This window comes from Zootoca vivipara, chromosome 2, assembly GCF_963506605.1.
Source record: "Zootoca vivipara chromosome 2, rZooViv1.1, whole genome shotgun sequence".
NCBI lineage: Eukaryota > Metazoa > Chordata > Lepidosauria > Squamata > Lacertidae > Zootoca > Zootoca vivipara.
Genome location: NC_083277.1, coordinates 8,052,032 through 8,064,790, shown reverse-complemented (window position 1 = coordinate 8,064,790; position 12,759 = coordinate 8,052,032). Strand labels below are relative to the sequence as shown.

The 12,759-nt window shown below is 49.3% G+C and overlaps 1 protein-coding gene across 3 annotated transcripts; it reads left to right on the top strand.

Annotated features, from left to right (window-relative positions):
* Positions 1-135: 135 nt before the first annotated feature.
* LOC118081260 (uncharacterized) lies at positions 136-12,533 on the top strand. Of its 3 annotated transcripts, none has more exons than XM_060270743.1 (6): positions 136-325; positions 3,157-3,685; positions 5,264-5,387; positions 6,477-7,055; positions 9,822-9,902; positions 10,327-12,533. In XM_060270743.1, the coding sequence occupies exons 2-6, from the start codon at positions 3,356-3,358 to the stop codon at positions 10,797-10,799; spliced, it is 1,587 nt and encodes a 528-aa protein (XP_060126726.1). In that variant the 5' UTR covers positions 136-325; positions 3,157-3,355; the 3' UTR covers positions 10,800-12,533. The 3 variants fall into 3 exon arrangements, with proteins under 3 accessions (XP_060126726.1, XP_034963550.1, XP_060126725.1); XM_035107659.2 differs by having other exon boundaries at positions 3,127-3,685; XM_060270742.1 differs by lacking the exon at positions 136-325 and adding an exon at positions 334-837 and having other exon boundaries at positions 3,127-3,685.
* Positions 12,534-12,759: the final 226 nt, after the last annotated feature.

Below are 12,759 nucleotides of genomic sequence, written 5' to 3'. Positions count from 1 at the left end.
GCTACAAATGGGTAGTGCGGATGGGGCCTCTCCTAAAGCTCTTCTTCCCTGCACCGTTTTTAAGCCAGAGGGGCGCTGTAGGGTTAAACCGAGCGAGCTCCTCCGGTTGCCTAGAAAGCCTGAGAAATAGCAACCCCCCGTTTTGTGCAGCTGGCGAAGCATGAAATCGGCTTCCTGGTGGGGGCAGGGGAGGAAATGGCCTGTTTGAATCCTTGCAAGCAGCACCAGGAGAGATAATCGATAATCTGGCAGTAGCTGCATGCGCAGCAGAAGGAAGCCGACCCCTTGCTCCCCATAGAAGGGGAGGGGCAGATCCCCGAAAAAGGTGAGCTCTCAAGTGGGTTGCATGCAGCTACAATTTATTACGATGGAGGGGTAGCGGGGCAGAGTTGTATTCACTGGAATTGCAAAAATAGAGAGGAAGGAATTTAATGAATGCTTGTAGGCGCAAGCGAGTTTAAGAACAGCTGGTGTCAGCCAGCAGTAACATCCCCTCCCTCTTTCCACCCAAGCCAGAGCAAAATGCTCAAACAAAGCCCCACGTCAGCGAATCCGTAACTTATATATATAACTGCAGTTGTGTTGCGGTTCATCGTGAACTGCAAAAGAACATGCTGTACAGTATAAGGATCCTGCGCCAAATCCGGCTTTTATTGGGTGTATCATTTCAAAGGGTGTGCGTGAGCACTCCATACCCGCCAACATTTCTGCGATGAAATGAGGGACGTCCTAAGGAAAAGCGGAATATTCCGGGATGAAATCAGAAAGCTTCTGTAAATCCAGGATCGTCCCTGGAAAATAGGGACAGTTGGAGGGTCTGGAACGTCCCCTGCAAAAGTAAAACACCAGCAAAAACCAGACCCCTATACTTGTTCCCAGGCCTTCCTTCTAAGTCGTGGGTTCTCCCAAGTTCAGTGTCAGCCTGGTTTGTCTCTTCAGTTATACCTGTATACCTGTATACCTGAAGGAGCGTCTCCACCCCCATCATTCTGCCCGGACACTGAGGTCCAGCGCCGTGGGCCTTCTGGCGGTTCCCTCGTTGCGAGAAGCCAAGTTACAGGGAACCAGGCAGAGGGCCTTCCTGGTAGTGGCACCCACCCTGTGGAACGCCCTCCCATCAGATGTCAAAGAGAAAAACATCTGCCAGACTTTTAGAAGACATCTGAAGGCAGCCCTGTTTAGGAAAGCTTTTAATGTTTAACAGACCAATGTATTTTAATATTTTGTTGGAAGCCGCCCCCAAGGTGGCTTGGGAAACCCAGCCAAATGGGCGGGGTATAAATAATAAATTATTATTATATTATTCAGTTAAGCAGACAGTTTTCTGCCCTGAGAGTCACTAGCCCACAGCCCTTTCCTGCCCTGTTCTCTTTCTATGGAGATAAGGTATTTTCATTGCCAGGACTATAGTTAACTTGGATGCTAAACATGGGTGTAGGCAGGAGAGCAGTCTTCCCCCCCAAAAAATCAAGTAAATAAATAAAAATGTTGTTGTTGTTTAGTTGTTTAGTCGTGTCCGACTCTTCGTGACCCCATGGAAAGATTTTGACAGGTTTTTCTGAGCACTTGTAGTCGAAAGATAGTAAATTTTGAAGAAAACGTGGTCAAGACACTTCATTCCGAATCTGCTAGTCAGAGCCAGACAGGCAGAGAATGGTGACAGGGGGGTGTCCTGCCCCCCCACCCCAACATAAATTCTGGCTATGCCCATGATGCCAAACAAAAGCTGTGTGTTTATTTTGAGACGGGGTGTGTTTGGGATCTAGAAATGTTCTAAGTGATGGTGGTGTTCGTTTTATTGATTCCAATTGTGGTAGGTATGCCAGTCTGCAACAAAAGACAGACAGACAGACAGACAGACAGACAGACAGACAGACAGATGAAACCTTAATGACTGAATACTGTACATTTATTGTAAGTTTTTGTCTGCTACTACAGTCCCCTTCATCAGATGCATTAAGTGTTATGAATGCCAGGTGCTTTGGAGTCTATATCTATTTGAGTTGCTTGGATGCAGCGTGTTAATATTTTTCATAGAATCGTAGAGTTGGAAGGGACCCTGAGGGTCATCTAGTCCAACCCCCTGCAATGCAGGAATATGCAGCTGTCCCATACGGGTATCGAACCTGTAACCTTGGTGTTATCAGCACCACGTTCTACCCAACTGAGCTATCCAGGCTATTAATGGCACATACATAAGAGTAGGGATGAATAGAAATTAATTTCAATTTCTTTCAGTATCTTGCTTTCTAATGTTTAGTTCTGTTCTCCAAATTTCCACATCAGCTTGCAATTTATATTTTCAAGTCCTTGTGAAAATCAATTCTCATTTTACTGCTAGTTACTCATAATATGCACAGTTTTTTATGCAGTTTCTCCTAATACAATTCTGTTTTGTTTACGTTAATATATACATTTCAACGCACACTTTATCCATTTTTGTTCACATTACGTGGCTGGAGGACTGCAGTGCAAAAATTGGACAAGCGCAAATTTCAAAGGATGGCTGTTTCGTTTTGCATGTTGTTTTCCCCCCAGAAAATGCCAATCGCATAAGATCGTCTTTAAATGCAGACTGAATCAAATTTATCCACCAACCCCACTGAAGAGCCTTGGCTGCATTTCTTACAGGAAGACAGTGCAAAAGAATAAACTTCCTGCATTTCACGGACTGGTTAAGATATTACAAAATCCAGGAAACAGGACAGGACACTGAACCGGGTGTCGTTAATTTGTCCTAGCCACAAGAAAGTGTGTTGTGTTTTTGTGTGTTTAGTTTTAAAAGCATCACTGGCTCCCTTTTAGGATTTGGTTAATCACGAAAATAATGCACACATTACTGTGATCGACTTTTTTTTCACATTTCTCCTTCGTCAGCTGCCCTGCTAAAAATAATATTATACTGTTTCCATCATTCCATCATGTGGTTATAGAGCTTTGAGCAAAAACTGGCCTACTGAACAAAGGTAAAATTTGCATATACAGTAAGGCCCTTGAAATGAAAAAAATTTCCCACTCCTGATATGGAATATCAGTTTAGCGGGTTAATTTATTGGGTTTCTCTCTCTCTCTCTCTCTCTCTCTCTCTCTCTCTCTCTCTCTCTCTCTCTCTCTCTCTCTCTCCAGCCTTCTGTTTTCTGTATATCTTCCTTGCAGGAGCAAAACCTTGTGTGTGATGCTGACATCTGTATGTCTAAATACCCTAAATAATTTGTAGCACGATCGAAGAAAAAAAAAGGACCCTGGGAGATCAGTTTGAGGAACTGGTGCTGTTTGCCCAATGCTCGCAGCAAAAGAAGGAGGTCTGTAGGCAACCAGTGCAGGCCGACGTTGACACAAGGCTGGAAAGGACAAAATGGCTGCTGAGCGGGCAGCGGTGGCCAACCTCCAGATGGCAGGAGACCAAGTGCTGCATATAAAAATGGAAGAGGAGGATGAGGAAGAGGAAGACGGACCGGCGAAAGGGCCTTGCGTCATCCGGGCTGGGAGGCTGAGGGACATTTTGGGATGGCCAGGGCCGGAGCAGGTCAAGCAGGAGCTGGACGAAGAGGTGCCTCAGTGCTGGGAAGCCCACGGCCAGAAGCACGTGAGACTCATCCAGTCGCCTCATTCTGGATGGGGGCCCCCTCAGCAGCCGGAGGAGCTCATCCTGAGGCAGCGAGGAGCAAGGAGACGGGAGCAGCAGGTAAAAAGCAGGGAGCCGGTGATCGAACCAAAGTGGTTGTCCACCTGTGAGCAGGTCGGCTGCTTCTGCTTATTTACAGAGCTCTGAGCGATTTGGACCAGAAATGCCTTAAGGAGCACCGAGCTCCTTAAGGCCCAACTGGGAGACTTATTGTGATTCCTCATCACCCCTGAGGTTTGGTTGCCCTTTACTATGTACCGGTAGTATGACAGGCTGTGGCCTGTGGAACTCCCTGCTCGTAGATGCACAACAGGAATCATTCCTGCAATTAGACGTTGCCTGTGTCATTGAGACAAGCCTTTGCAATGTCATTTTTTAAAATAATAATTTTTATTAGTTTCCAGTTCAATAATAGCCTCATTATAGCAATACCAAATTATAATACAATTACAGTCGTACCTTGGTTTTCAAACAGCTTAGTTCTCGAATGTTTTGATTCCCAAACGCCACAAACCCGGAAGTGACGGTTTCAGTTTGCGAACTATTTTTGGAAGCCGAACGTCCGACGGGGCTTCCACGGCTTCCGATTTTCTGCAGGACCTTCCTGCAGCCAATCAGAAGCTGTACTTTGGTTTCTGAACATTTTGGAAGTTGAACGGATTTCCGGAACGGATTCCGTTCGACTTCCAAGGTACGATGGTACTAATACCAATCATTCAAATACCAAATTGTATAATTTAGGTGCCCAACCCCCCCATGTGCTAGAATTGATGATTGGATGATTTTCTTCATTTCTGCGTTGCAAAATCTTATTAATTTCAATTACATTCCGGTCAAAATAATAACCCCTTATACAACAACTGCAATATTAATAACTTCTATTCGTGTTGACACATTAAATTATTTATAGAATTACAATGAGGCATTCAAACTATATCCTTGTTCCTCCTGCATATGGCAATTATTCTGTCCGTGGTGTTTCTTCCTGTCCTTGCAAGATATTATGTCTCTCTTTTCCCAGTTGTTGCTGTTCTCCATCATGCTTTGGGCGGACCTGATATCCCATTGTCGTTTCAGAGATTTATCCATAGGCCTTTGCAATGTCCAGCATTATACCAGCATTCATAGATGTTTTTACTGATGCGTTTATTGAATTTCTTAAATTTAATATACAGTGGTAACTTGGAAGTCGAACGGGATCTGTTCTGGAAGCCCATTTGACTTCCAAAACATTTGGAAACCTAAGTGCAGCTTCTGATTGGCTGCAGGAAGCTCTTGCAGCCAATCGGAAGCCCCGTCGGATGTTTAGGTTCCAAAGAATGTTTGCAAACCGGAACACTCACTTCTGGGTTTGTGGCATTTGGGAGCCAAAATGTCTGAGTTACCAAGGCATTCGGGATCCAAGGTATGACTGTAGTGAAAAATGTGGAATACAGTATAAATATTTCAAAAAACAAATTAAAGAATAACAGGGAGGAGGGTTGATGTGTATTGTGGAGTAGATCTGCCCTGGGGACCAATGTTCCACTGATGGAGAGGCGCCCCTCCACATGTGGCCCTCAGGCCTGGGGTTCCTCACCCACTGCAGTAAATAAATGAACACGTAGCATGTGTGAACCAACAGCCTTTGTTTCCCAGGTGCCGGTCCTTTTTGATGAGATGGATGCCCATTCCCTGGAGGCCGACCACACCTTGCTGGACAGACGGCGGTATCTCCGCAGAGAGGCCAAGCAGAGGCTGGAGAGGGAAGCCAGCTCACTCGGTAAGGGCTCATTCTGTGTGTATTCTGTCGCTGAATTTTGCATCCTGAAAACCTCTGTGGGTCATCACCATTACTGCTTTGCCTGATTGCAGCTTGGAGGGGAGCGGTGCCACATCTATCTGCAGGGCAGGGAAACAGGACCACCGGCAGGCGAGGGAGCAGTTTTTGCATGTTTGCAGGGGGCAGGTGGAAAACTGTGTGCAGCTTTGTATTTGCAGTGCACGTGCTGAAGAAAACAGAGCGCTGCCTTGTACTAGATCAGACCAGGGGTCTTCTCTACACACCAGGCGCGGGGAGCCGTTGTTGGTCTAAGGGCCGCGTTCCCTCATTAGCTGCCCTCCGAGGGCCACATGATGGGGTGGGGGCAGAGACAAAAGTGGGCGAAGAAACAGTTGTAACTCTTAACCTTTGTAACGTAGACTTACATTCCAGCAAGGAACACCCCCTAAAAAAGATGTCCCTTTCTCTACACACACCGTTCTCTCCATCTGGTCAAGCAAAAAGGAGTGATCTCACTCCGAGGCCACATTTGATCCATGCAGAATGACTCCTAAGAGGGCCAGGGCAAGACCACTGAGGGGGGTGTGGTCTGGGAAGAGGGGGCGTGGCTTGGGGAGGTTCCTGAGGGCCAGGTCAATATGTCTGCAGGGCCACTTTTGGACTCTGGGCTTGAGCCTCCACAACATTGCCTCAGATCAAGGCAATCCAACATGTGGCCCTTGAGGCCTCATTTGGCGGCCCTTGGCAACCTTTGAAGCCCTCAAGCTGCCTTGCCAAAGCCAGGTAAGCGAAGCACTTGGCTTGGGAAGGAGGCGTGAGGGCTCTGACAGGGTCCTCGAGTCCTCTTGTCCCCTTCCCAAAACCTAGCTAGCACTTTCTCAGTTTATCCGGCTTTGTGAAGGGCACAAGGGCTGCGGTGGGGGGCTCAAATTTTGGCCTCGGCTCCCTGCCACCGTGAGCAACAACATAGTTCCATGTCAAAGTACTCCTGCGGCCCACTTAGTTTGGAAAGTTGGACCTCCCTCTGCCTTAGTTGAACTAAAAAAAAAAGCAGCGGTTCACCCTCTCCCACTTCCCTGTTGGCAACAGTTGGCTCTGCCGCGCCGACGCACCATTTCCCAAAGATGAGCCGCCGTGGCACCAACTGGTCGTACGCTGAGGTGATTGACCTCCTGGATATCTGGGGGGAGCAGAGGATCCAGCAGGTCCTTCAGAGCAGCCACCGGAACATGGACACCTTCCAGGTCATTGCCAACGAGATGGCCAAGAGGGGCCACGAGCGGACCGCCCAGGAGTGCCGCACCAAGACCAAGACGATGCGCCGGGACTACAAGAAGGTGAAAGAGAACAACTACTCTGGGACAGGGCGCCTCACCTGCCCCTTTTACGACCAGCTGGAGCAGATCCTGGATTCCAGAGCGCCCCAACCCATGGGGCAGGCCCAGAGTTACGGACACCAGGAGGAGTCGGGGGGAGATGATGGTCCCCCGTGCGGCCTGGAGGATGGGGGCCCCCACGAGTCTGAGGACTACCTCGAGCCCCAGGACTTCTTCGACCCCTCTGCCCAGTTCTCCATTGAACTCGTCGATTCAGTGGACTCCACCGACATGGTGTGCAAAACAGAGGAGAACTTTGAGGAGCCAATAAGCACCCCCCGGCCGGCCCCAGGTAAGTGCCCCCATTTTGGGGGGTTATTTATAAAGACGAGAGGTCAGGTTTCACTTCCCTTCTGTCCCCTCCTCCCTCCCTCCCTCCCTCTGCACAAAGAGGAATAATTGGGTGCGCAATGTGGTGACACAATAGAAGTGTGTGGAGAAAGTGTGGAAAGAGAGATGTTTTTCGCTGGAACCCAGTGGGAGACATCCAGTGAAGCAGAATGCTTGGGATGCTGAGGAGAGACAGAAGAAAGTCCTTCTTTAAATAATAACGAAAACAATATATTATTTATACCCTGCCCATCTGGCTGCGTTTCCCCAGCCACTCTGGGCGGCTCACAACAGAATATTAAAAACACAAGAAAACATCAAACATTAAAAACTTCCCTAAACAGGACTGCCTTCAGATGTCTTCTAAAAGTCAGATAGCTTTTTATTTCCTTGACATCTGATGGGAGGGCGTTCCACAGGGTGGGTGCCGCTACCGAGAAGGCCCTCTGCCTGGTTCCATGTAACCTCACTTCTTGCAGTGAGGGAACCGCCAGAAGGCCCTCGGCACTGGACCTCAGTGTCTGGGCTGAACAATGGGGGTGGAGACGCTCCTTCAGGTATACTGGGCCGAGGCCGTTTAGGACTTTAAAGGTCAGCACCAACACTTTGAATTGTGCTCGGAAACGTACTGGGAGCCAATGTAGATCTTTCAAGCGGCTGCTTCCAGTCACCAGTCTAGCTGCCACATTCTGGATTAGTTGTAGTTTCCGGATCACCTTCAAAGGTAGCCCCACATAGAGCGCATTGCAGTAGTCCAAGCGGGAGATGACTAGAGCATGCACCACTCTGGCGAGACAGTCTGCAGGCAGGTAGGGTCTCAGCCTGCGTACCAGATGGAGCTGGTAGACAGCTGCCCTGGACACAGAATTGACCTGTGCCTCCATGGACAGCTGTGAGTCCAAAATGACTCCCAGGCTGCACACCTGGTCCTTCAGGGGCACAGTTACCCCATTCAGAACCAGGGAGTCCCCCACACCTACCCATCCTCCATTCCCCCAAAACAGTACCCATCTTGTCGGGATTCAACCTCAAATCTGTTAGCCGCCATCCATCCTCCAGCTGCCTCCAGACACTCACAAAGGACCTTCACTGGTTCTGATTTGAAAGAGAGGTAGAGCTGGCTGCCATTCCACTTTACAGTTAAACTATGGAATTTGCTCCCACGAGAGGCAGCAATGGCCGCCATCTTGGATGGCTTTAAGAGACAAACTCACGAAGGAGAATAAGGCTGGTTGCTACCCCTGAATGTTGTGTTCTGCCACCACTGACGGAGGCAGTGCGTCTCCAAATACCAGTTGCCAGAAACCGCAGGAGGGGAGAGAGCACGGCGGCAAACAGGTACTTCTTTTGGACTCCCCATCTTGTCAGCCATGTTAAGAGAAGGATGCTGGACTGGGTGGACCGTTGACTCTTCTTATACCCTTATCTCTGGAGTCTTCTTTGTGGTTTCGTTCTGGCCTTCTGTTTTAGTTTTAGCTTATGAGCCAGTTTCCCAGCTTGTACTTTCCTCCTTCTGTGGTAAACCCAGCTTTGAGCTAATTTGAGAGTACGCACCATTTTCATGTCGATAAGCTCAGCAAATCCTCTAGCTCTTCCTCCTGCTGTTTGGCCCAGCGCTCCATGCATGACCTGGTTAGCCCAGCATTGCCGTCATCTAAATCCTGCATTTGGCATAAATGCATAAAATTTAAATCCAGCCATTCTGCAGCTGCTTGTCTCGGGGAATTATCTCTCCCTCCCAGCGGTTGCTTGCCGCTGTTTTAAGCCACCTAAATTTAGCAGCTGTCATGGACTGGCTGGACGCAGAGGAATGGTAGGAGGAAGCAGCTGGGGAACCCACAGGGGAAGAAGGCTCAGATCCCACGGAGTGGTGGTGGGATGACAATGAGGGGTCAGAGGGAGAAGACTGGGAGGAGGAAGTGTTGGAAGCCAAAGAGGTAACAGGGCTTAGTGAGCGGGGGGAGAGTCTGTAGCAGAGAGAAGTCCAGAATCAGGCAGAAGCTGAAGCAGGAGAGGAGGAAGGCCAAGAGGCAGAGATGGGTCAGGCTGGGGAAGAGGCACATGTGTCTCCCCCTCCTGCTGCAAGAAACTCCCCTCTGATTCCCAGAACCAGGAGAGGCATGAAAAGGGCAGAGGGAAAAGTAAGCTTCACACAGGCATAGTCTCAGATTGCTTGGGGAAAACCCTGGAGAGGAGAGGAGGCAGGGACTCAGCAACTGCTTCATGGGGCAACACCTGCCGAAGATGAGTTGCTGTGCTCATTAGGCCTGACACTCCTGTTTTTAATTCCAACTTGTTTGGTGTGATTTACTGCTGTCAGTGGCCTTTGCTAAGGCTACATGAAAAAACAACGAAAGCACTATAATCAGACATAAAAATGGCAATAAACAAGAGCTGAGATTGTCATCTGACAAAATGCTTAAAAGGAATAAGTCCTACCCACGCCGCTTAAAGGATGAGCAGAACAAAGGCCGCTGACATATCTGATGGGGGACTAAAAACAGACGGCAGTGGTGCTAGGTCAGCTTCCGTAGGGAGAGCATTTCACAAACGAGGAGCCACCACTGAAAAGGCTGTTCCCATGTCAACACGTTCCACATGTCCCTCAGTGATGGGGGAACACCCAGAGCCTCTGATGGTGAACGCAAGGTCTGAGTTGGTTCGGGTGGAAAGAGGCGGTATATTACGATGCAAAATTATATTTAATGCCCTTCCCTTTGTTTTTTAGAAGCCGATCATTTGCTCAACCCCTTGCCATCTGCCCCGCCCAGTCTCCCTGGCAGCCCAGCCACCACTGGCTCCACAGCAGGTAAGAGGGAATGGGGAAGAAATTTCGTATGCTGAATGGTGATGTTTAATCAATGGATCCAGAGTGCTGAATTAATTCTGCAGAACCTCAGGGAGTTGGGTGGGACCTTAGAGGTCTTCTGGTCTTTTCCAGGAAGTTGGCATGTTGACTACATTAAAGATCCAGATAATGGGTTTAATATTAGCAGGGTCAGGGAAGCTGTGGCCTTCCAGATGTTGCTGGACTACAACTCCCATCATCCCCGGCTTCTGAGGGTGATGTGAGTTGGAGCAACATCTGGGAGGGCCACAGGCTCCCCATCCCAGCTCCTTCAAGCGATGCTCATCAGCTTGGCTGTCCCCTTCCCAGAATTCCTTGCAGCCTTTCAATGCCCTCACTCTGCTTTTGTGTTTCTCCCCCTCCCCGCTTCCCAAATTGCTCCCAGACGTGCACCCGACCCCTTGCCACAGCCCCTTGCCGGGGCCGACGGGCCTCTCGGCTGCCGAACGCCTCGCCAACATCCGGAACCGGCACAAGAAGACCAGGAACGTTTTGGCTGTAGAGCTTGCGATGGCAGCGGACCTGCGGATGCAGGTGGCTACCGACAGGATCCTTTCCGCCCTCGACGACTACACCAAAGCGGACTTGGAGGACCGCGAGAAGGACAGGGTGGGCACTGAGCAGATCATTGCCATCATGCAACGGCAGACAGAACTTCTGGAGCGGCTCATACGGCGGCGGCAGTCCTCCACTCCGGCGGCCGTGTCCACTGCCCCCTCACGGCAAGCATGGCCACCACGGACAGGCCAATCCAGCCACCGGCCTGCAGGCCCTTCTTCCTCCCGCCTGGGCGTTCCCAGGCGGCCGTTGGCACCCAGGGCCCGTACCAGGAGAAGGCCTCAGAACTACAGCCCTTGACTCTCACCATTTGCAATCCCCTACAAGAGCTTGCGGTTGTCTGCTTGCTGTGTTTCATTCTTTCATTTGGTTAACCTCTTGGGAGTTGTTTTCTCTTCCACCCCCCACCCCCCATGCTTTCCCATTAGGGTTAAAAAGAGAGCGTTGTCAACAAACCGAAGGTTTGGTCGTAACAGCCGTTTGTTCTGCCATTGCCAAAACAAAAACCCTATTTTTAAAAAATTAAGTATTTTCTTTCTTTTTTAATAAACCTCGAGCCCTGGCATCAAGTTAAAAAAGAAAGGACGCAAAAAGTGAACCAGCTGGCTGCTGTTTCTGGTGGGGAAGTCCGTGGCTTTTTTTCCCCTTCAGAACTCAGAACTTCATTGACGTTCCTTGGCAACCAGATTGGGCCGAGCCAAATTTCTTGGCCTGAAGCCACATAGTAGAAAAAGTGGCTTCAAGGATGGGAAGAGCTGGTCTGTCCACATGCACATTTGGGCACTGGTTTATTTACAGCAGGGATTGGGAACTTCTGGCCCTATTGACCTGACATTATATGCCACCGTTACTATGAAGAACCACTTGGGAGTGTAAAATGAACTCCGAGGGGCCTTCATTGAAGGATTAAATTTATGTCCCACTGTTCCTCTATATATTTTCCTCCCAACAACCCTGTGAGGTAGGCTAGGCTGAGAGAGAGCGACTGGCCCAAGGACTCCCAGTGAGCCTCATGGCTGAATAGGGGTTTGAACCTTGGCCTCCCAGGTCCTGGCTCAACCCTCTGACCTTTGGATCAGTGCTTCTCCAACAGTAGGCCTCAGGCCCACAGCCTTCCACGTGCCTCCTCAGTGATGCACCCGGCCCCATAGCCAGCCCATGGCCATTTGGTTGGACAATGCCAGCACCTGCAACTCCTCGCATACTGAGCAGAGGAGAGCAGGGAAAGAAGCGGAGGAATTTTCTGTGGAAAAATAACACGCTGGGGAAATTTATGCCCCAGTGTCCAGTCTCCGCTTGGAGAGATGGCAAGAACAGAGACAGTGAAATGGGTAGTGGGCCACAAGGGACATTGGTGGCCACCAACTTGGCTGGGTTTAAAAGGGGGCTAAACGAAATCATGGCTACAGGCCACAAAGGCTATGCTCTGCCTCCACAGTTAAGAGGCAGCACACACTTCTGAATATCAGTTGCTGGAAAGTGCTGGTGCACTCAGGTCCCGCTTAATAATAAACAAACACCTGACTTTTAGAAGACATCTGAAGGCAGACCTTTTTAGGGAGGTGTTTAATGTTTGATGTTTGCTGCCATTCAGTGGATTTGTAACTGGCTGACTGACCGAACCCAAAGGGTGCTCACCAATGGCTCCTCCTCATCCTGGAGAGTAGTGACTAGTGGGGAGCCACAGGGTTCTGTCTTGGGCCCAGTCTTATTCAACATCTTTATCAATGACTTGGATGATGGGCTTGAGGGCATCCTGAGCAAGTTTGCAGATGACACCAAATTGGGAGGGGTGGCTAATACCCCAGAGGACAGGATTACACTTCAAAATGACCTTAGCAGATTAGACAACTGGGCCAAAGCAAGCAAAATGAATTTTAACAGGGAGAAATGTAAAGTACTACACTTGGGCAAAAAAAAAATTGAAAGGCACAAATACAGGATGGGAGACACCTGGCTTGGGAGCAGTACATGTGAAAAGGATCTAGGAGTCTTGGTAGACCACAAACTTGACATGAGTCAGCATGTGATGCAGCAGCTAAAAAAGCCAATGCAATTCTGGGCTGCATCAATAGGAGTATAGCATCTAGATCAAGGAAAGTAATACTACCACTGTATTCTGCTCTGGTCAGACCTCACCTGGAGTACTGTGTCCAGTTCTGGGCACCACAGTTCAAGAAGGATACTGACAAGCTGGAACGTGTCCAGAAGAGGGCAACCAAAATGGTCAAAGGCCTTATGAGGAACGGCTTAGGGAGCT

Coding starts and splice junctions, on each gene's coding strand:
- LOC118081260 (XM_060270743.1), top strand. CDS start 3,356: ATGGCTGCTGAGCGGGCAGCGGTGGCCAACCTCCAGATGGCAGGAGAC. Junction 5,388..6,476: donor GAGGGAAGCCAGCTCACTCG/GTAAGGGCTCAT, acceptor TGTTGGCAACAG/TTGGCTCTGCCGCGCCGACG. Junction 9,903..10,326: donor CACCACTGGCTCCACAGCAG/GTAAGAGGGAAT, acceptor AATTGCTCCCAG/ACGTGCACCCGACCCCTTGC.